We start from the raw sequence: 23,303 nt of genomic DNA, 5'->3' as shown, positions 1-23,303 counted from the left end.
ATTAGATTTAATCTAAGAAAGCTCATGCTGCCAACTTCTTTCTTTAGTTAGTCTCAAAGATCTCTCGACAATACTGATTCTACAGACTAACACGGCTGTATCTTTGATTTCCTAGGAGTGTGAGGCACAAGAAAGGTTGGGAACCCACTGGTGTAGACTATCTTCTGTAGTATCCAATTTACTCGTTGCCCCTTAAAAATCTTTCTTTTCACTGCTGAAGAGGAAAGCGAAGACATTCTGATCTCCCCTTTCCCCAACCACAATAAAACCTCTGATTTCTAGGAAGCAGACTAGAAATCAGGCCTCCCCCCCAGCCCCATTTTGCATGAGGAAAGTGGAAACTAGATGGTTAATGGAGCAGTGCACTTGTATGTATGTGATTGTAAAAGGAGCTTCAAAGGAGCCAGGGCTCCTGAGGAAGGTACGACCTCATGGATTTGAGTGGAGGATTCTGGGAAGAGACAAGATTTCCCATCCATGGTATACTCTTTTCCCAGACAGACAGCCCTCTTGTGATGACTGCACAGTTTTTGTTTGAAGTTTGTGTCACTGTCTCTTGCAGTTACGACCCTCTTTTCTCACTCTCCCATTCCCTCCCTGCCAGCCAGCCTGGCTGGCACCCTCCCCACATCTTCTCATCTCTGCCAGGCACAGAGGAAGTGAAGAGGCACCTGTAATTCTCTCTGTGTGTACATGTGCGCGCGTGTGTGCATACAGGGAGAAAGTGTTGACTCCTAGTCTAAGGGGAAATGTTCAGTAAGCCCCAGGAATCCTGACTTTCAATTCCTTTCCAGGGAACATGGTATCCTTCCTCATCACAACCCTGAAGCGTTGTGTCAGCAGTGTGACGTGGTCCAGGGGCCTCCTCGGTTGTGACGCAGTCAGTGATTTGTGGGTTTTTCTGTTGAGCTGACACATCATCTTTGCCAGGTCCGGAAGCCTGGTGGTCCCTGGACAGGGTGTGTGTGCATGTACATGTGTGTTTTTAAGAGGAGTCAATGATTTTTGATGAGCGGCTAGTGACTCCATTTAATGAGAGTGTTAAAGGGTGCACAACCTTGACTCAGAAAGACCTGGACATGGAGGGGGGGCTTGTCTGTGATCTTGTGCAACTGGTCTGAGGAGAGTCAGAGCTGCAGATTCAGAGTCTCCGATCACAAACTTTCATCTCCTGGCCTCAAAACCACAAGCTGGCCATAAGGGATAGGTGACTGACCTAGTCACCCCGTCTTGCTTCCTTAGGCTACCCAGGAGTGACTCAGGAACAGGATGACACCCGGAGAAGTCCTGGCTCCCTGACTTCCTCTCTTCCTGTCCCGTTCCAATTTTTTGAAAGTCAAGGCATCACACCTTGAAGCGCTAATTCTTCAGGCTTAATTTCGGCTGCGTCATGCCCAATATTTGTATGACTGGCCACTTTGCACGCTGCTCCTTGGATGGTGACCAAGGCACTTTTTCAAAATCCTCAGTGTGCCTCTAAAGGCTGGAAAAGGCTGGGGACCCCTGTTTCATGCCCTAAACTCTTGCTGGAGGCCCCTCCTGACAACCAACCCCTCTATGATCCTGTTCCTACATACTTCATGGTTTCATTCTTCATGGTTTCTTCCAGCACAGAAGCAACTGTATATCTGCCCATTAGCAAAGCTTTCATTTATTTATGTATTCATTTAATTTCTATCCCAGCTTTCTTCCAATGTGGCATCCAAAGCTTTTTACAACATAGGAGTTTATCAGACAATGGAAATTAGAGGTATAATCCAATGGCAATCCGAACGCAATCATGGGGTTTCATGTTATTGCGTAATAGACTACCACACGCAAATTTGGGCAATGGCATGCTATTTTCGGGCAATGGGAAGTCAGTTCGAACGCAATTCACATTCACGTAAATTTGCTGAACTGGCAAATTCATGTAAATGCATTCTGGCCCCACTTTCTTTTCATTTGAAATTAAGAGAAATTCCTCATGTGTAATAAATTCCATAGATTAAAACAAAATAGTTAAAACAATATGTAGCAGAAAACTTTTTCTAAAACATAAAGCAACCAATCCAATTAAAACATTCATTTAAAACAATTTAAAGCACATGTACATATTTTAAAAAGTACAGCATCTGGCAACCAAGTCCTGCTTACCACAGGTTTATATAGAGGTAAGTCCCACTTTCTCCAGTGGGGCTTCACAGGTAAATGTGCATATGATCGTAGCCTGTTTCACTTATTTCAACAGAACCAGTAAAGGAGTAAAATTGTATTATCGTGTCAAAGCAGTAACTACTTTTAATTGCAATCCTGTGCATGTCTATGCAGAATAAGTTACATTAAACTAAAATGGACTTGTTCTTACATCAAGCGAATAAAAGATTGCAGATAACAGGAATAGGAAATGCTGCCAGCTGCTACCAGCCAGAGTACACATCACTGAGCTAAGATGGATCAGTGGGCTGACTCAATCTATGAGAGCATTATATGAAGCAATCATCACAGTGAGTACTTCTGAGCATGTGCCAAGTCCATTTCTCTTATTAATGATTGATAATGGTTAGCCCCCACCCCTACATCTGAAGTCAGAGGAGCAAGTCTTCCAAGATATAAGATAAGCATCCACATTTTTCCATGGAGGAAACATTTCTATTTTCTCTTAATTAATATCTCCTACCTATATATTATTCCTTCTTTCCTTCTCCTTTTCACTTTGAATGCTGTATGAAGGGACTACGAGGTTAACATTTTGTTGCACTTGTTAGCATTTTGCTGAAGGTTAACAGGTGTGATTGTGATCAAAGTGTCCAGATGAGAGACTCGAACGAAAACAAAATATAAATGTAATAAATAAATAAAATGGAACACTAAGAAGTTAAGGAAAAGCACTTCAGCACTTTGTCTTGTTATTGTGTGCCTTTGAGTCATTTCCGACTTATGGCGACCAGAAGGCGAACCTATCACAGGGTTTTCTTGGCAAAAATTTGTGAGAAAGGGTTTGCCTTTGCCTTCCTCTAAAGCTGAGAGAGTGTGACTTGCTCAAGATCATCCAGTGGGTTACCATGGTTGAGGTGGAATTCAAACCCTGGTCTCCAGAATTGTAGTCCAACGCTCAAATCACTATACCTTGCTGGCTCTTGCTTCGACACCTACCCATCTCCAAAGGTATTTGTGACTTGATCAAATAGAATTAATGTGAGTTATTTACTCTTCTTTTAATGATTTACCAGGTAACATGACTGCAGTATTCCAGAGGAATGGCCATACATTTAGCCTCAGCCTCAGCATTTTTGAAGCCAAGCTTGGAGTCTTGTCTCCCCTATAAGAATGTTCACTGCGACATCAGATTGGATGTGAGTATAACACCCCATATTCACCCTACATTTAACAGGGTTCAGTTCAATCACTATTAATGGGAATAGTTCCTCCAGGATCAGAGGCAATCATATTACTTAGTGCAGAACTTGGAAATGTTACTTTTGTGGGGCTACAACTCCCAGAATTCTCCAGCCAGCATGACCATGGAGTATAGATGTTAACTATTAAAGCCTGCATGTTTTGGGACTTGATTACCTTAAAGACAACGTTCATCCATATGGCTCTGTCTATGCCAACGATTCCCGACCTATGCTCCAGGGAGCCCTTAGGGCTCCGCATGCACTTCCCAGGTGCTCCACAGCCACTCCAGGAAGATTAAAGAAATGAAAATTGAATGAAATTAAAGAATAAGAAACATAGGGTAAGCCTCTCAGGGGCTCCTCCATAGAAACTGATTCTAAAAAGGGGTCTGCGAGACAAAAAGGTTGGGAACGCTTGGCCTATGCAATAGGATCTCCTTTGGGGATCTTATTCATAGTCTCTGACAGTAAAATATATTTGGTTGGTGAGCTGAACACACGGAAACCTCTTTTGGGCAGCGCACTTATTTATGGCCCTTTTGTTGTGGTTGTATGACCTCAAGTTGTTCCTACATATGGTAACCCCAAGGCAACCCTATCACAGTGCTTTCTTGACAAGAATTGTTCAGAGGGTTTTTAAAAACTATTTAAAATGTTAGTTTAAATTAAAACAAAGGTTGAAAACAGTACAGTACCATAAAATCCCCTTCTCTTGTAAATAATCAATTCCCTAAGGCTGGCTGGGTAATAGAAAAGTCTTCACCTGCTGCTAAAAATATGGCAAAGAGGGAGCCATTCTAGCCTCTCTAGGGAAGGAGTTCCACAGTCTGGGACCAGTCACAGAGAAGGCCTTCTCCCATGTTCCAGCAAAGATGCATGTAAAGGTGATGGGATATAGAAAAATGTCTCCCCTGAAAATCTAAGAGCTTGGGCAGGCTCTTATGGGAAGTCCTTCAGATAGCTCTTCACTGCTGAATTTATCTCTTCATTGCTGCCTTCCTTTAAAATGTGGAAAAGTTTGTGTAACATCATAATAATTGTACATTTATAAAGACCTGACCCAATGGATTCAAATTAAAAGAAAGAAGATTCTGACTAAAGATTAGGTTGGCCTCTTCTGAGGGATGCCTTAGCTGTGTACTCCTCCTGTTGCTGGGGGTTGGACTAGATCAGTGATTCCCAGACTTTGGTCCTCCAGATGTTTTGGACTTCAGCTCCCAGAATCCCTAATGGTTGGCCAGGCTGACTAGGGATTCTGGGAGTTGAAGTCTAAACAGCTGGAGCACCAAAGGTTGGGAATCACTGGACTAGATAATTGCTTGCAACTCAATCATTCTGTTATTCTTTCAAGAACACTTCGATAATGTATCTTGCATAATTTTTCTTGTGTACATCACTTTGGGCTGGCTTGGCCCTAAAAAGCCAGCTTCTACATGCACTGAATAAATAAATGTCTAAATAAATAACCACTCTTCTTTATTCACTGCACAGGTGGCATGGTGGGTTTCAACCGGCTTATTTTGGGCCAGAGGTATTGCAGCCTCCCTCCCCTTCCCAGTCTGCTACAGCACAGTTTCGTCCTCATTGCTTGCCTGCTGCCCTGGAAAGGAAGCCTCTTCAGGAATGTGCATGTTTGTGGGCAGGTGTGTTGATGTGGTTTGGAAATCAGCAGAGGGGTGGATATAACCTTTTGACACTGGCGCACACCCCACACGGGCAGACTGGCAGTGGGACCTCGTCTGTCGAGTTCGGCCTTCCGTGGGAGGCTCTGGCTTGAGGCGATGCAAACAAGGAAGAGCCTTTCCCCTGAGAAATTCCTTAACGTGTAGGTGAAAGTTAGAGCCAGGAAATGGGGCCTGGCTGCTCAGGTCGCTGGTCTTTCAGGGTTGTTCCCGCAAGTCTTCTATTCTCACATGCTAGCCAGCTCAGGACACTGGATGCGCTGTGGTTTTCATTACATCAGGACTCATGCTGACTTGCAGATCAAACCATGGCTTTTTTCTTTGTTGAATTGTTGTTGTTGTTGTTGTTAACTGGCCTTTAGTTGGCCCCAGCTCATGGCGACCCTATGGATGAGATATCTCCAAATCCCTCTATCCTCCATTGCTCTGCTCAGCTCTGGTAGATTTATGCCCATGACTTGCCTGATTGAGTCTATCCATCTGGTGTGTGGTCTACCTCTCTTCCTACTGCCCTCCACTTTTCCAAGCATTACTCTCTTTTTGAGTGAGTCATGCCTTCCCATGATGTGGCCAAAATATGACAGCCTTAATTTTGTCATCTTGGCTTCCAGAGGCATTTCAGGTTTGATCTGTTCAAGGACTTTTGGGCTGTCCACGGTATCCTCAGCCCTCTTCTCCAGCACCACATCGCAAATAAATTGATTCTTTTCCTCCAGCCACCATGGTCTATGGATTTGCTTCAAGAGGGGGCATTCCCCTTCTGTCCTGGGTCAACTAATGAATCTCCCAATGGCAGGGGACCAAGGCCTGATGAAAGTGCTTTTCACACATTGATTAGCATACTTGCTTAAGCGCATGCTCTCCAGTTGTCCCAGTCTGGCAGGGTAAGTCTTGATTAATTCTCTGTTGTCCTACTTTTTCAGCCTCTTTTAAAATATCCCAGTTCCTGTTGCCTCCCCCACTTACCTTTTCTTTCTCAGCTTTCTTTGGTTGTTGCAAACTGATTTCAAAATGTAAAAGCAGGGCAAAGAGGAGAGGAGAGGGCATAATCTTGTTCATGCCAGTATTATATGAGTGCTTAGCTTCCAAGATCAGATGGGATCTGATGCCTTTAGGGTATTTAGGCTCATGCAAAAAACAAGTGCAGTAGCCTCACCTAGCGTGTGTTGTTTCTCATTAATGACTTTGGCCATCTTGGCCACAGTCTGATGTTTCTCGGCCACATGTTTCCTCATTTTCATCTATGAAATGTTGGCGGGTATGTAAGCTACGGCAAGATGTAGTAATGGCTGCCAACCTGATAGTCATGATGGCAATGTATTACCTCCAGCACCACGGACAGTATACTTTTGATCACCAGTTTCCTGGTGAACAGGAGTGGGAAGGTCCTGTTGTACATGCATCTATTTGGCCATTAGATAAGCCTTTGGTGTGATCCAGCCCAGCTCTTCATATTTTCTAGTGTAAAACATACCCAGCTGGACTTTATACCACTAAGTGACTAGAGCAATAATTAATGTTTCACCCATGAATCTTTTAAATTAAAAAAATACACTTTATACTGTAATAGAGTACAACATTTGTGCTTTGAAAAAGTGAAAGAAACTCTGGTATTTTATATATTAAGAGTACATAATCTACAACCCTCACTAGATACTGTGGGATTCCAGGTCCCATCATCCCTATCCATTGATGGGCTAATGAGGGTTGGAGTCCCGATAATATCTTGAAGGCTGCAGATATTACCACTCCTCCTATATAAAAGAAGGGAATCATTCAACAAGTTTGGATCCTTATGCAGCCAAACAGCACCATCCATGCACAAGAGGGAAATACATGCTGAATGTGCAGTTTTGTTTTTAAAATACAGTTTCTTCATTTTGAGCATAATCCAGCCAGAGCTTAAGTACATTGAGTTTTAGTGAGGATGATTTATTAATGCTGTCAACTCTCCCATTGAAGTTATGTGTACTGATGTGGAAATCAGTTCCACAGAAAAGAATGGTAGTTACTTCCCTGTAAACATATCAGTGTACTAAGGGATCTTGTAGCACCTCTGAAACTAGTTGTGTGAAATAAATTGTAGCCTAAGTTTTGGAGACGTGGTCTAGTTCCTTAAATGCAAACATGGCATTTAAGCAGAAAGGTGCTTCACTTTCAATAGATGTGTGACTCATCTCGTAAAATGAATTTGCAACTTCTTCACACACAATGCATGGTTAACCTACGAAACTCCCTGCCACTAGAAATGGCAGTCACAACTGGGGCACCCTGTATATTCAAACACACTATACCTCTTAAAGCTAGATAGTGGCGACAGTAAGCAAGATCAAATGGTTTTCCTATATATGAACATGCCCATACTGGTTGGAGATGTTGAGAGTTATGGCTTGAAAGTTCTGAAGTGGTTGGAGAAGGCTTCTATATGTCAAATGTCCATGTATATGAGTGTCTCAGTTCCATATGTCCCACCATCCCTGTGGACTCTTGGGCATTAGTTCTGAAATGTTTCCCTTGCAAAACACTGAAAAACATTCAGAGAGTTTTTGCTTTTACAGGGTTAACAGTAAATGGAAACATTATTTTTTTGGACTACAACTCCCACCATCCCCTCAGCCAGCATGGCCACTGAGCATGGTAGGCAGGGTAGGATCTAGGAGCTTGAATAAGAACCAATCCAGTCTCTGGAGTGATAATAGTAAGACTCCAGTGGACCTCGGCTGTCCTTTAGTTAATAAATCTTACCAACACAAGTGAGTTTGTCTGTGTGTGTGCACATGGGTGTGTGTGTGAGCACATTCATTTTATACACACCTGTGAGTGAGCATGGTTGTGATGGGACTTCAGACAGTGTAGCCTGTGTTTTCGTACATCTCTTTTTCCCTTTTCATCTCAATCTCCATCCCTTTCTCACCTTTGTCTCAAACCTTTGCACTTCCAGGTTTCCCTAACTGAAAACTTTGATGTGTCTTTCTCTGTGTAGGTAAATTAATGGGTGTAACTGTGGGGTGTTTTGTGATGTGTGTGTCTCTGTGTGTGTGGCAGTGTCCATTTTTTCTGCTGCAGTCGGAGAAACGCTATAGAACCTGTGGAGTTTAGGAGGGAAGGTGAGCAGGAGTATGAGCTCACTACAAACCCAAGGAACCCCCCCTGCCAAAAAATACACACACACACATATACACAAACACACCCCTCAGAAATCTATCTTACAGGGATACCATGCGGCATTACAAAGAATATGTGTCATCAAGAGAAGTTTTTCTATGACCATACTTTCATTCTTTCTTTTTTTCTGTGTGTTTTTTTTTTTTGAATGGAAAAGTGTGTGAGTCAAGATGTGTCACCGTTTGAAAAAAAAAAAACACACGCGCCTAGACAAGACCCGGGTGTATATAAAGACCAATTTGTAAGTGATGTAAAACACACACTTGCACATACACAAATACTGGACAGTTTAAAGCTGCTCTGAGTGACATTATTTTTTAAAAATTAATTTTGTGTTCTCCCAGGACCCAGTTTTTAGAAAAGTTTTCTTTTTTCTTTTTAAACCAAAGAGGACAGGAGGCAACCTGGGAGATTATAGTGATTTCTTTTTGTTGTTGTTGAAAAAGTTGTTCCTTTTTTAAATTGATATTTATTTATTTATTTATCTGCCTATTTATTGATATGTATTTATTTGCCCACTATTTATTTATTTATCTGTCGGCGAGGCTATTGTCGTCGTGCACATTTTGGTGAGGTTTGTGTGCGTTTGCAAACTCATCTACCTCAAAAAAGGGACCCAATTTTCTGCAAGAGGAGAACAGGTGTGGCCTGGAAGACAGAGAAAACCTTTTTTTTAAAAAAAGGAAACTTTTCACAACAAAAAACAAATTCCCAGTTAAAATCCTAGAAGAATAACACCAACCTAAAACCAAGAAGGACTTTTTAATTTTATTTTACTTTATTTTCCCCCAAGAAGAGGGGATTTAAACTCAGGGAAAAGAAATCCTCAAATCTTCTCCAAAACATGAAAAGTAAGTCTCTCTCTCTCTCTCTTTTTTCTCTCTCTCTCTAATGTTTTAGCAATATATACCCTCTGTAATTCAGTTTCCCTATGATTTGTTGAGAACCCCTGCCTTGACAGCACTATATATTTCAAGATGTACATATTGACAGATAATATATGTGCCTTGTTCCCTTCATTTGATTTATGATCTCATAAATTCAAGTTTATTGCTGACTTTTTTGTGGGCAGTCGATTTTGTCTTAGATACACAGATGTTTTCCTTATCCTTTGTTTGTGGGCAGAATTTTCTCAGTCATTGGATGGAGAAACGTCTCTGGTACTGGAGCTGAGGTCTAGAGGGAAAGAGGGATGATTATAAGTGTGGCTAGTATTAAATACGAAACAGGCTGTTCTTTAGAGATCTTAATACTTGTATAGCTCTAAGCTATGTACTTTCTTTGCTAGAAAGCTTAGCTGCTTTTCTTCTCTTTGGTTCTCCTGGTGGACATGGTTTGGTTACATTTGCTCCTATCAAAACATCTTAAGAGTCAATCTAGCCAAAGTCAGACTCTTCAAAAATCCCATTGATTTCAGACGGAGACTTTATAGGGCTTATCTGGCTGCATTGCCTTTACTTTGGCTAAACATTTGTGTAACTTTTTGTCTAGATCTTAAAGAGCAGATCTTAGCGCTCTATCTCTATTATGTTGGGTTTATTTTTTTAACTGTTCAGTCATTTGCAAAGGGAGGAGAAATGGGGTTGTCCAGGTATGTTTCCTCCCTCCCTTCATCTCTTACCTTTATAGATGGGAGGAGGGGACAGAAATGTAACTTTTTTGGATTACTACCCCCCCCATCTCCCAGCCAGTGGTTTGTGGGAGTTGTAGTCCAAAAAAAGCAACATTTTCTAGCTCTGCTCAGAGATGCACTGTTTAGAACCACAGTCTTTTAGTCGTTTCCATGGATGTTTGCTCTTACTGTGTCATAGCATCGTTGAAGGAAAGTGTGCATAGCATATGGTCAGAGCCCAAATTATACATTTTATCTGGAAATTCAAGAAAATCCTTTCAGGCTTATATCTAAGGAAAAGGACTGAAGTTACAAGCCAGGAAGACACATGAAATCAACTGACTAAACGCACTGGGGAACATCATAGTTTAGTATGCAGTTGTGATGGGAGGAGTGTTCAATAATTAATATTATATATTATTATTGGGATGAAGAATTTCAGGATGGAGGGAGAGGAGCCCCTCTTGGTAGCTGTATACAGTAATTCTGTTCTTTTCTTGCTGTCTCTCACACTAAAGAATTATAATGCTATGATTCCCTTTTAACTACCATGACTGCATGCTAGGGAATCTTGGGATTTGTAGTTTGAAGAGGAACTATAACTCTCTGGATGAGAATTCTACAATGAGCACTGTTGTGTGCCCACAAGTGGTTTCCTAAGGCAACCTTACCGTGGGATTTTCTCGGCAAGATTTGTTCAGAGAGGGTTTGCCTTTGCATCCCTCTGAGGCTGAGAGAAAGTGACTGGCCCAAGGTCACCCAATGGGTTTCTATGGCTGAGTGGGGATTCAAACTCTGGTCTCCAGAGTCATAGTCCAACGCTTGAACCTCTATACCACACTTAATACCCCACCCTAAACCGCAAATCCCATAGCGTGGAACCATGGCAGTTAACATGGGTTCATAGCACTATAGCTCGGTAATGTGAAAAGTGCCCTTCTCTCTCTCCCATACCATTGTTACAAAGGGAGCTTAAGAAAGTTATTTTTGTACTACAGCTCCCAGAATCCCCCAGGCAACATACTCAAGATTAAAACTGTGGGATTCTAATTTCTAGTCACAAATCTGTGGTCTCACCAGAGTTTCTTAACCTTTGGTACTCCAGATGTTTTGGACTTTAGCTCCCAGAATCTCTCATGCTGGCTAGTGTTTCTGGGAACTGAGGTCTCATAAAGCTGGAAGACGAAAGGTTGAGGACCACTAGACCAGCAGTTCTTAATCTGTGGGTCGCGACCCCTTTGGAGGTCGAATGACTCTTTCACAGGGGTTGCCTAAGACCATCAGAAAACACATATTTCCAATGGTCTTAGGAACTGAGACACAAGTCCTCTATTGTTGGGGGTCACCACAACATGCAGAACTATATTAAAGGGTCACGGCATTAGGAAGGTTGAGAACCACTGTACTAGACCCATGGATATAACCCTTTGTTGTCATTGTTTCTGACGTATGGTGACTCTATCATGGGATTTTCATAGTCAGACTTGTTTGGAGGGGGGTTGCCTTTCCCTTCCTCTGAGGCTGAGAGAGTGTGACTTGCCCAAGATCATCCAATGGATTTCCATGGCTGAGTGGGGATTTGAACCCTGATCTTCCAAAGTCCTAGACGACTATACTACAGTAGTTCTCAGAATGCCCTTAGGATCCATTAAAACTCTGAATTTCTGTAATTCTGTAACTCAGATGAGTTACTGTGTGGCTGAATAATGTTTGCCATTTGGATTGGTGAGAATAGGTCTAATCTGTACGTTAGGGATTAAGTCTTGGGTCAGTCATTTCTTAAGCAAACATAGCCTCACTTAAAACAAAGGTAAAATGGGAATAATGCCATATTTCCAGAATCAGAAGCTTTCTGGGGTCAGATGGAGGCTGCATTGTAATGTCTCTTGCCTAAAAATATATTAGGCGCTGCACTGTATCTGTATGTGCCTTCAAGTAGACTGTTGATTTATGGCAACCCGTGAATTTCATAGGATTTTCTTAAGCAACAAATACTCAGAGGTGGTCTTGCCAGTTCCTACCAGTGCAAAAATTCTGCAGCCACCACTGATTTTGGCAGCATGGCTCGAATTTGTTGGCAATTGTGGCTACACTCTGTGGTACAAGACGATGCCAGCGCATTCCCTCATACCATAGAGGAAGGTTTCTGGAATACAGGAAGTGATGTTTCCCATCTGAAATAAGGAGGAAATGGTTTTGACAGCTGCATCAAAAGGAGGTTTTACCAGGATGTGCAGAGCGTAGGAGACCTTCAGAAAGATCAGATTTTTGCAGTGTGATCTTAGTTGCAATGCCACTGATTTCCAACAGAGTTGTTGTTATTGTTGTTGTTGTAGGACAACTGTATATTTGTTGAACTTATGACATAACGAGAGATTTCCCAGTTCCTCTGCATCTTTTTCCTTTCTCTCAGAATGCTGTTGTTGCTTTCCTTGCCACATTTAGGTCACCTGCATCTGCATTTCTACCTGCAGGAAGCAGTCTTTTCTTTATGCACACTGCAGTGGGGTCACCACCATTTTTGCACTACAACTGCTAGGAGATTTTGGGAGTTGTAGTCCAGAAAAGGTACCATTCCCACTTGCAACTCTACCATTTATAAACCAAAGTAGCTACCTAAGACAGGTGATCTGAGATGTCACATAACAGGAGCTAGTTGCTATCAACATTGGCTGTGTCCAGATGGACAGCTCATAATGCTGCCAGTCAAACAGTATTGTGCAGGTATTTTGGCTTTCCCTGAGTGAAGGATTGTCTGTGGGAGGTAAAAAAAAAAGTGCAAGAAACAGGAAAATTGTGGGAGGGTTACAAACAGTAACTATTGTCCTATGAGCCCCTATAAAATTCCATGAATGAAGCATAAGAAAAGACTCTCCCAGAGGGCATTGGACTTTTCTCTTTGATGGTCCTTAAGCAGAGATTGGGTGGCTATATCTCTAGAGAGCTTTCTTTGTCTATTCCTGCAGAGTATGGGGTTGGACTAGGTGACCCTTGCAATCCTTTCCAACTCTGATTCACTGAGCATTTGATTCACCTGGAAGCACCTCAATGTAGGATTATAGGTTTTTTAAAACCAGGGTAGAAGAGAGGCAGTTGTGGGACTATCTGGCTCAGGTCCTGGAATAACTTGGCTGGTTTTAGATACCATGCATTTCAACCAAGATTGTGTGTCTGCTTGTATGCCACTTGTTACTCTGGGCTTGTCCATATGGCTTAAAAACCTATCCTCCCCCACATCTGGGATGCATTCTTATTGTAGACTTTTCTCCAGAGTTTGTGCCACTATTTTAATGCCTGGACCAGTTTCCAGCCAGAATAGTGGGTTTTCCCTCCTCTTCTCTTTATAGCACCATGGCCACCAGCTCGCAACTGCTTGCTAAGATCAGATGTGGCACCCAGATCACATGCTCACTTTCCCCAGAGCAATGGGAGCACCAGTAGAGCTGGCATTGCCAATGGAGGAAGATGGAAAAACCTCACTGTTTGGGCTGGGAACTGGCCTAGGCAAGCTTTGAAGGTGAGGACAGCTATGGCAGGAGCAGCAGGGACAGTGGAAATGGTGGCAGGACCAGTGATGGTGGAAACCACAGGGACATTTGAGTACTGCAGATGATCTACCTGATGTCCCTTTGGAGAAAAAGGTCTGTAGCACGGCTCCAAGCCAGTGTGGGGTCAGGAGGGTCATGAGTCCATTCAAACATTTGTCCCTAGTGTAAACTAGCCCTGTGTCTCAGGAAACAAGATGTTTTTGGTCCTGCACAGAATTGTAAAACTTCCCATTCATCAGTTTGACACGAGCTGATGTAGATGTCACATATTGTTCAATATGTGTGATGTCAGGCAATAACCTGTAAATGAGAATTTGAATGCTCACCTTTGGGCAGTTTTTTTCTTATCCCATGCATCATTTCCAAGCAAAGCTCCATTGGTTTTCCAGACCAATATGGCTATATAGTTGAATGTTAAGGATGATTATTTGAGACTAAATCACATGGAAAATGATCAGACTTAACTATCAAATATATATATCATTAAGCTGAAAAATGCTTAAAGTTGGCTGTACCAGGGGGGAGGGGGGGCGCTATTTGTCAAAATACAAAAAGTTTGGGCCATGCTTTGAAAACAGACAGATTTTGGCTGAAGCCCTATCTTTACTCAAGAGATAAAAAGCTGGTTTATTCATATGTGCATAGCCATTACTCATGTAAGTATACATGTGCATGCATTGCGTGACCTATCATAACTTGGTTACTCCGTATTGAATGACATGCAGCTAAATTGTGGAAACTGACCTCCCCCCCCCCCACCACACACTAGTTTGGAAAAGTTTCTTTTTGAATGACAGCTCACTTGGGGCCTGGGAAACTGTAATTTTGAGAGACATTTAGCCTTCTCTGTCAGAGAGCTCTGGTGTGACAACAAACTACAGTTCCCAGAATTCCCTAGCACTGAATCAGGGCCGTTCAAGCAGTCTCAGAAGTGGATTGATTTCTGCAATGTGTTTTAGCTCAGAGTCTCCCAGCTACTATGGCCACTATAGTTGTAGTCCAAAAAAGTAGGCAATCCTGTAAATTGTAGTCCAGACAAGTAATAGTTCCATTCTGTCCCTAGGACCCTGCGAGATACTTCTGGTCAGAACATGTTAGGCTTCTCCAGTCTTGTGCCCTCTAGATATGTCGCATTGCCTTCTCCATCGTCCCAATCCAGCATGACTAGAGAACATTCAGTACAAGAGGGCAACACTGTGGCCACCAAAATTAATGTGTGAGAAAAGAGTTGGTATTTTGAAAAGATATATGCAAATATACTTCTTGTTTTCTTCAGGGTTTCTTCCCCCCTAACCTTTCTCCAGTCTTTATAAGTTGTGTTGAGAGATACATCTTATCTTCCCTGACCCAGTGTGCTCTTAATGTTGGAAAAATGTGTCTTAGCAGACCTAAGATCTACCTTTGTATGGTTTTAAAGCCACGGTTTCTTGGAAAACAGGTTGAACTAAATTTTTTCCCACTCTGCCCTGTACCCCATCCCCACTCCCCTGGAACATGATTAATTTGAGATATATGGAACTTGCATGAACTTACAGCAAAATCCTATGCATGCCATGTACCCTTACAAAACCAAACCAAACCAAACCAAAAAACACATTGATTGAGAAATAAATAAATCAAATCTTATCTAATATGTCTTTTCTGGCACCAGATGTCTGCATCCAACCATGGTTATTGAGCATTTATAGACATTTTAGTGGTCATGATTTTGTTGTTGTTGTTGTTTTACAATCCTTACCTCATTTAGCTTCACAACAACCCTGGGAGGTAGGTATAGGGATAGCTGCCTTAGAGGATTGCTTCCAGAAGAATGAGCTAAGAATTATTAAATGATCTGAACATTAAAAGTGCACTGTAAACATCTGGTAATATTCTGCAATGATGGTGAGGTACAAACCTTTCTTTATGGGGAGACAGTCAGACATTGAGTCGTGCAGAGCAAGTGAACCAAGAACACAGTTATAGCCAAAGAGAGAGACAAGAAGCAAGATGCTGCTTTTTTAAAAAAAGTAATTAAATGGCCCTGCCATGAGACAGAATGAGGTAGCTGCTTCAGGCAGAAGGTTTGGGGAATATAAAATGGGTATTTAATGTGTTAAGGTGGTGAAGCAGGATCTCAGTTTAACAGATTGAATTTGAACAGTATATTTTGTCATTGCCTCATCTATGAATTGATGTGCATAATTGCTTTTCAAAGGAGATTTGTGTGCTTATTTGTGTTTGTGTATTTGCATGGTGTAGTGGTTTGAATGTTGGACCAGGGTTCAATTCCGACTTTGGCTATGAAATCTAGTGGGTGATCTTGGGCAAGCCATATGCTGCCAGCCTCAAGGGAAGGCAATGACAAACCTCTTGTGAACAAATCTTGCCAAGCAAACTCCATGATAGGTTTATCTGTTAGAGTCGCTATAAGTTGGAAACAACTTGAAGGAACACAACACTAACAAACATACCAAAATAATTCAAACTACAGGAAAAGAGATTCCACCTAAACATTAGGAAGAACTTCCTGATGGTAAGGGCTGTTCGACAGTGGAACACACTCTCTTGGTGAAGCCTCCTTCTTTGGAGTTTTTTAAACAGAGGCTGGATGGCCATCTTTCAGGGTTGCTTTGATTGTGTATTCCTGCATGGCAGGGGGTTGAACTGGGTAGCCCGTGAGCTTTCTTCCAACTCTATGATTCTATGATTGTATGAATTTCTAATCCTGGGTGGTTGGGAAGTGTATACAGTGCCCAGTCATAGAATCACAGAATCGTAGAGCTGGAAGAGACCACAAGGGCCATCCAGTCCAACCCCCTGCCATGCAGGAACTCACAAGAGTCTCAAGAGTTCAATAAGTTTCCAGTGAGGCTTGGTCAACAGAGATGTACCTGCTGTTAGTCAGAGAAGGCAGTTGCTTTAGGTCGCAGATGATGGGATGGCAGATGATGGCCAGTACATTACAAGCCATTTCTTGTTATGTACTGGCCATTGCTATCTAAGGAAGGACAGAGTTGTGTATTTTTCACTGCAACTCCTAAATTAACCTGCTCCCTCAGGTGTAGAGGAGAATACTGTCTTATCACTTACATTGGAATAAAATCCAATTACTCACTTCTGTACGTGGAGCTGGGCAATGGGCAGGAGTACCAGATTGGCGTAGTGGTTTGAACATTGAACAAAATTAGCTTACTTGCTAATTAGCTTACTTGCTGTTCACCGCTATGATCTTTGGAATAGCGGTATATAAATAAAACAAATTATTAAATTAATTAAAAATTATTATTGGACTATGACTCTGAAGACCAAGTTTCGAATCCTGATCAAGCCATGTAAATGGGTTGACTGCAGGGCTTCAGGGTTGATTCAGCCCTCTATCCTTATGTAGGTTGATAAATGTAGTAGTATCCAGCTTGTTGGGGGCAATTGGTTTACAGACTGTAAACTGGTTAGAGAGTGCTGAGTTCACTGATTAAGTGCTATCGAAATGTAAATGGTATTGCTATTGCTGTGTAAATCAACTGGGTGACCTTGGGCAAGTCACAGTCTCCCAGTCTCAGAGGATAGCATTGGCAAATTCCTCTCAGAAAAAACTTGCCAAGGAAACCTCATGATAGGTTCTCCTTAGGGTTGCCATAAGTCAGAAACGAGTTGAAGGCACACAACAACAAACCATCTTGATCTTTGCCTTAGGCAACAGAATATCCTTGTTGGTTGCCTTTCTCCATATGTAATCACAGAATCATAGATTTGGAAGGGATCACAAGAGCCATCTCATCCAATCCCTTACCATACAGGAATCCATACAATTAAAACACAAATTCTCATCCAACCCTGTTTAGGGACCTCCAAAGATGCTGTCATAGGCTATTATTTCCACTGTTGAACAGCTCTTACTGTTAAAAAAGAATGAGGTTCTTCCTAATGTTTAAATGGAATCCCTCTCTTTTTGGAATCCATTGGTTCACGTTCTAGTCTCTGGAGAAGCAGAAAACAAGCTGACTCTATCTCCTACATGCCATCCCTTCAAATATTTAAAGATAGCTATCATGTCACCTCCCAGTCTTCTTTTCTCCAAGCTAAACACACCCAAATCCCTTAGTCGTTCCTCATAAGGCTTGGTTTCCAGACCTTTGATCATCTTGATCACCCTTCTCTGGACATGTTCCAACTTGTCAATATACTTCTTGAACAATGGGGCCCAGGACAGGACACAATATTCCAAGTAAGGTCTGACCAAAGCAAAATTGAGTAGTACTACTATTTCCTTTGATCAGGACACTATTCACCTGTTGTTGCAGCACAGAATTACACTGGCTTTTTTGGCTAAATAAATCAATCAATCACTCAACTGTCCAGTTATCAGTAGTTCTAGAAAGGTTGGCAAACAGCACACCAATGTTTCTTTAAATATACAGCTTGAAAATGTTACTCTTTTGAACTACAACTCTAGGAATCTCCCCCAGTGGAGTTGTAGTCAAAAAAGTAATACAATATGGAGCCAGAAAATAGCAGCTTTCTCCATGCCTTACTGCATGACATTGTACCACTTCAGTTCTCTTTCTGTGGAAGACAGTTGTAAAAGCATATCTTTTTTCTAGCTGGAAAAATCCATTTGACAAAGGACATACTTCTACAGCCATAAGGCATGGAGAAAGGCTCAGTTTCTGCTTTGTTTTTTCCTGTGATAAGGCTCTAAATCTAGGTAACTGTTTAATATCCATTATCATTACCTAGTCACGATTTTGACACTATTGCCATAATTGTATCTCTCTCTCTCTCTCTCTCTCATGCACAACACACACACACACACACACACTTTCTGGGGATCAGCTGCATAGGGAGAGGAAGGTCAACTCTGCTAAAGATCAGTGTGTGGTTGCACAACATTTCCATCAGGTTTCGGGGATTTGAACCAGGAGATGTAGTTAAATATACTTAACTGATATAGAATTCCAGCCATGATTCCCTACCCACATTCTGAAGTTGAAGAGTCTGCTGTGCTGCCCAGTATTCGACAACTTCCGTCTGCTAGTGTAGAGCAGCCCCAGATCTGAGTATAACATAGCAGGGGCAGTCCAATACATACAATATTTGCTGTCTGAGGCTGAGCAGCAAATGACATCCACACCTACACAAACACACACCAGCCAAGTTGCACATACTGGACCACACCAATGTAGAAAACCCCACAACCACCTCTTCCCATCCTGACAATAAAAATGTAATAACTAAGCAGCTAACAATTTGCTGCTGTTTCTTGACACCTGAAATCAGCTGCCTGGGTCAGCCACCTTACTCTAAGACAAAAGGGAACAAGAGGTTAGAATTTTCTTTTGAGCAGCTCTTCCACACTGCAGAAATAAAGCAGTTTGACACCACTTTAATTGTCATGCCTACATCCTGTGGAATCTTGGGGATTGTAGTCTGGTGAGGCAGTCAGACTGGTCTGTCAAAGAGCTCTGGTGCCTCACCAAACTATAAAGCCCAGAATTCTCTAGGATAGAGTCATGGTAGTTAAAGCTGTGTCAAACTACTTTATGTCTGCAGTATGGATTTACCCAAGGAGAGAGAGGGAAAGAGAAAGGTAGCTTTTTGCTTCTTTGTATTCATGGCTAGACTAAAAACTTATGTCCCCACGAAGTCCTAGACTATATCTTCCATCATCCCTTACCATTGGCTTTGTGGGCTAGGGCTGATAACAGTTGCAGTCCAATAACTCTTGGAAATCCAGCCATTCTCTATCCCAACATCTAGCAATTGAACTAGTAATTGACTTAAACTGGGCTTTACTGGTTTGTTCACATCATATCTGCCCCATTGCATTTTCATTCATTCTTCCTGCCTGCTCCACCCTGTATGCACTTGAACACTTTCTCTATTTGTATCCCTCACCCTTTGGTAGGTAAGGAATATTCCTCTTAAATGGAGCCACTGAGGAGGAGGAGTTAGACTCTAACCATTAGGCTCTGTTACAAATGTTCAACTTGGAAGCTCCAGGTTCTAATTCCCACTGAGCTGTGAAACTGACTGGATGACTTTGGACCATTCACTGTAACTCAGCTTGAGAGAAAGCCTTAGCCATCTGTTGTGGAGATAAAGCCAAGACGAGGAGAGCTGCATATGCCATCTTGAGCTCTTTGGAGCTAAGATATGTAACATAAGTATTGGTAGTTTTCAAAGGGAAAGCTGTATTGATCCGTTTCTGCATAAAATGCATAAGAGAATGAAGAAATCATTGTAATAAAATGATTTATTTTGGCATGAGCTTTTGTTGATATCGCTTGTACTTCTTCAAATGCACTGATGGAGTTCCACTGATACAAATGCAAGGATATGCTAAAATAAATTAGTAAATCAGCCTCAAAGGTTCTCTCTTGATTCCTTCATTCCATTATCCCATTTTTGTATTTGATAATGAACAGTGGTAGCAAATATGTCATTGTATTTAGGTTTACTGGATTGTAATAGGCAGTGCTTTGGGGATCAGCTACAAATCACTGCTCCAGAAAATCTGTATACAGTGTACATGCCCAGTACTGTTGTTGCCTCTTCCCTATCATTACCACACAGGAAAGGTGTTGGTTTTTAAGCTTAAAAACTTATTTGAAAGGAGAATTGGTCATCAGACAGAGGATGTTTCCATATGGGGCTTTTGTTGTGCACTCACCCTACTTCATCCATGGGATTTTACTAGAGGTCCAGGTGTCACTATCTTCTGTTTCTGGCTCTCTTGTTTTTTTCCATCTTGTTCTCTGACTTCTGTTATTGTTGTTGTTGTTGTTGTTGTTGTTGTTGTTATTGGTACAAAATCCACTAAAACAGAAAACATGGAACAGATGAACAACAAATTTATATTGGTAGGGATTGTTCTTCTGGAAGCACCTAAAACTTGCCCCCCTCTCTCCAACAACATGGATAGGATTTACAGATTGAACATGCCACTGGAACCATTTTATTTTTGCCTTGTACAATGTGTGTTTGCCTGCCCTAGAGAAGTGCAAAAGCTACTTGTCTTTATACTTGGCTGCAGAAAGAGATCCAGGCTGCTCAAAATCTCAAGGGACCACAAGGCCAGTGAGTAACATAACATGAGCATACATTTAAACTTCCACCTCAAAGAGTCTTCTGTTGTTTTTACTGCAATAAACTAAGCTGGCTACACACACCTAGGGCTGGCTCTGCCTATGGCAGCTGCTTCAGATGGCACAGTCAAAGAGTGTCAGGATGTTGAGGGACCAAGCTGGGAGTGCCATATAGGCTGCTCTTTATCCTCTAAGTAAGTCTGCTGTCCTGTCACCAGAGCTGAATCAAGATTGATCTACTATTTTAGTTAGAATCGTAGAGATGGAAGAGACCACAAGGGCCATCCAGTTGAGGAGCTGCCATCTTGATCTTTCCTTTGGGAAGCAAAATGTCTTGGCTTATCCCAGCCAAGAAATCTCCCTCTCCCTCTTGTAGTTGCTGGTTTCTGAAATTTGCTTTTTTGAAACTACAGCCCAAATCCTCAGGCTGGGAGGGTCCCTTGTAGTCAAGATAATAATTTCCCCAAGCATTCCCTCATTTCCCTTCACTAAGGCTGCATCCACATTAAAGAAATAATCCAGTCTGACACCGCTTTAACTGTCATGCCTCCATCCTATGGAATTCTGGGATCTTTAGTTTGTTATGGCACCAGAGGTCTCTGACAGAGAGAGCAAAATGTCTCACAAAATGACAGTTCCCAGAATTCCATAGCATGAATCTATGGCAAAGTGGTGTCAAACTGGATTATTTCTGCAGTGCAGATGCAGCCTCAGTTTAGCATCTGCACCCGTCATCATTCTTTTTGGCAACAGTTCCTTAATTTCAAGTCTGAATTGAGTGTATTGACTGTGTGTGTGTCCCTTCTATGGTAATAATGAGTTGAACCCATTGATGTGCTTTATTGCATGTCTAATAGAGACATGGGAAGAGCATTAAATGTATTTCCATAAGTGTTTCTGTATCTGATGACCACATGCATCTTAGTTGAAAAATTATGGACATGCAAGTAAACATAAGTGTCACTGCTCATAGTATTTGGATACTGTTTTCTTTGGTGTATGTGCTTATTTAGTCTGGCTGCATGCAGTTCACTGGTGTGACAGCAGGCAGGGAAGAAGGGCAACTGCAGAGAAATTGTTGTTTTGGAGAGCAGTTCTCAGCGATGGCAGAGAGATTCTGTAGTTATAGTCCTATGCAAACCCAGGCACGGGGAACATGTGCCCCTCTGGATTATTGCTCGACTGCAGCTGCCATCAGCTATAGCGAGTATATCTAATGATGGAGGATGATGGAGTCCTCAGGAGACCACTCTCTCCCCATCTCTGTCCCAGCCAAAGGCCATAACAAATGCAAATTAGAGCTTAGCAGTAATGCAGAATTTAAAGTGCAAAGCTCTGCATTTTAGCAGGAACACATGAGAATTAAACTCATTCAGGTTAAACATCACTGCCTTTAGTCTAATTCCAGTCAGCATTTGAGGAAGGGTGTTATAGGTCAAAACAGTAACTTTTCCCCCAAGCTCTGCTCAAGAAAGAACAGCATCAGCATTGCTGTGTGTGTAGCTAGAGATATACTGCTGGACAGCTGGTGCTTCATGTGCCTGAGAGTAGCCACATTTCCCTCCGTAGCCATACAGAAGTGTGTATTCTGGACTAATGCTGGCACTGGTGAATGCATGCATATTTGAATGCTTAAGTCACGTTGCTGCTATTCTATTAGTATCTAGGACCTCCTTTGCATATCCAGCTTTGCAGACATCATCGTAGGAGGTGTGCTGTGTTGCACATAGGTGTTGCGCTTAGGGTTCTGTGGCCATGGATGTGTTTGTGTGGGTTGTCTACTGCACTGACTTGCTACATCTCACACGCCTTCCCTGGCTCCCTCATCTTTGAGCCACTTTACGAGGCTTCACCCTGCCAAGCCAGGCCCATAAATCCCAGAGCTGTGAAACCAACCACCCCCCTGGGGGACTCCGCGGTGAGCCACGCGACGCCGGCTTGTTCTGTCTCCCGCAGCTCAATCCTTGTTTCTGTTCTGGCTAGGAAGAATTTGAAGGCAGGGTTTCCAGCAAAATGTTGGCTGCACCACAGCCATCTGTATTGATCCATTTGCCTATCTGTTCTTCCCCCCACACACACACACAGAATATCAATTGAAAATGTTTGTCTGCCTGTCTACCATCCTTCTGAGAGCAAGTGTGGTGTAGTGGTTTGAGCACTATGACTCCGGAGACCAGGGTTCAAATCCTGGCTCAGCTATGGAAACCCACAGGGTTTCCTTGGGCAAGTCACACTCTTTCAGCCCCAGAGGATGGCAATGGCAACCCTCTTCTGAAGAAATCTGCCAAGAAAACTACATAATAGGTTTGCCTTTGGATCATATAGGTTAGAAACTACTTGAAAACACACAACAACAGCACTTTCTTTCCTCTTTCTCCCCTTGAATCCCTTCTTTTATATCAAGGATATGGAAAGTGTGTCCCCCTGCCCCAATCTCCTGGCAGTCCCCCAATGCTCACCTGAATCCCCAATTTTTAAATAAAAAGTGAATGGTGCCAATGCAAAGAATACATGTTCATAGTCTTGGGGATTTAGCTTCAGCACTTAGACCACCACCACCCCCCCACACACACACCATGACATTTTCTGGCTAAAAATGGGAAATAGAAATGTCAAGACATTACTTCCTTTGTGCTACATTGTAGCAATGTGGCCCAACTGGAATTTGGTGAACTTGCACCATGCATTTCCCCAGCTCTGCTTCATATACACATTCAGTGTAATTTTTAACTTCTTTTCACAACGTGCACTACTTTCTATGAACACCTGAGCATCCTTTCTTTATGAACTGGCACTGTCAGTCTAGACATCTCTCCATCCTTGCTTTCTCATGTGTCCAGGCTGTACCA

At 42.2% G+C, this 23,303-nt stretch overlaps 1 protein-coding gene across 2 annotated transcripts in view; it reads left to right on the top strand.

The window, feature by feature from the left end:
- The first annotated feature begins 3,099 nt into the window (after positions 1-3,099).
- Positions 3,100-23,303, top strand: part of IL11 (interleukin 11) — a 34,385-nt gene continuing 14,181 nt past the window's right edge. The window contains exons 1-2 of one of the 2 annotated variants that reach the window (XM_042475503.1): positions 3,100-3,335; positions 4,872-5,023. In XM_042475503.1, the coding sequence (XP_042331437.1) occupies positions 3,310-3,335; positions 4,872-5,023 (178 nt within the window). In that variant the 5' untranslated portion in view covers positions 3,100-3,309. Of the gene's footprint in view, positions 3,336-4,871; positions 5,024-8,975; positions 9,079-23,303 lie in introns of those variants that run through there. The other variant, XM_042475504.1, reaches the window with a different exon arrangement.

The sequence above is a fragment of the Sceloporus undulatus genome, chromosome 6 (genome assembly GCF_019175285.1).
Source record: "Sceloporus undulatus isolate JIND9_A2432 ecotype Alabama chromosome 6, SceUnd_v1.1, whole genome shotgun sequence".
Classification (NCBI taxonomy): domain Eukaryota; kingdom Metazoa; phylum Chordata; class Lepidosauria; order Squamata; family Phrynosomatidae; genus Sceloporus; species Sceloporus undulatus.
Note: the sequence above shows the minus strand (reverse complement) of the source record. Positions and strands in the feature narration are given on the sequence as shown.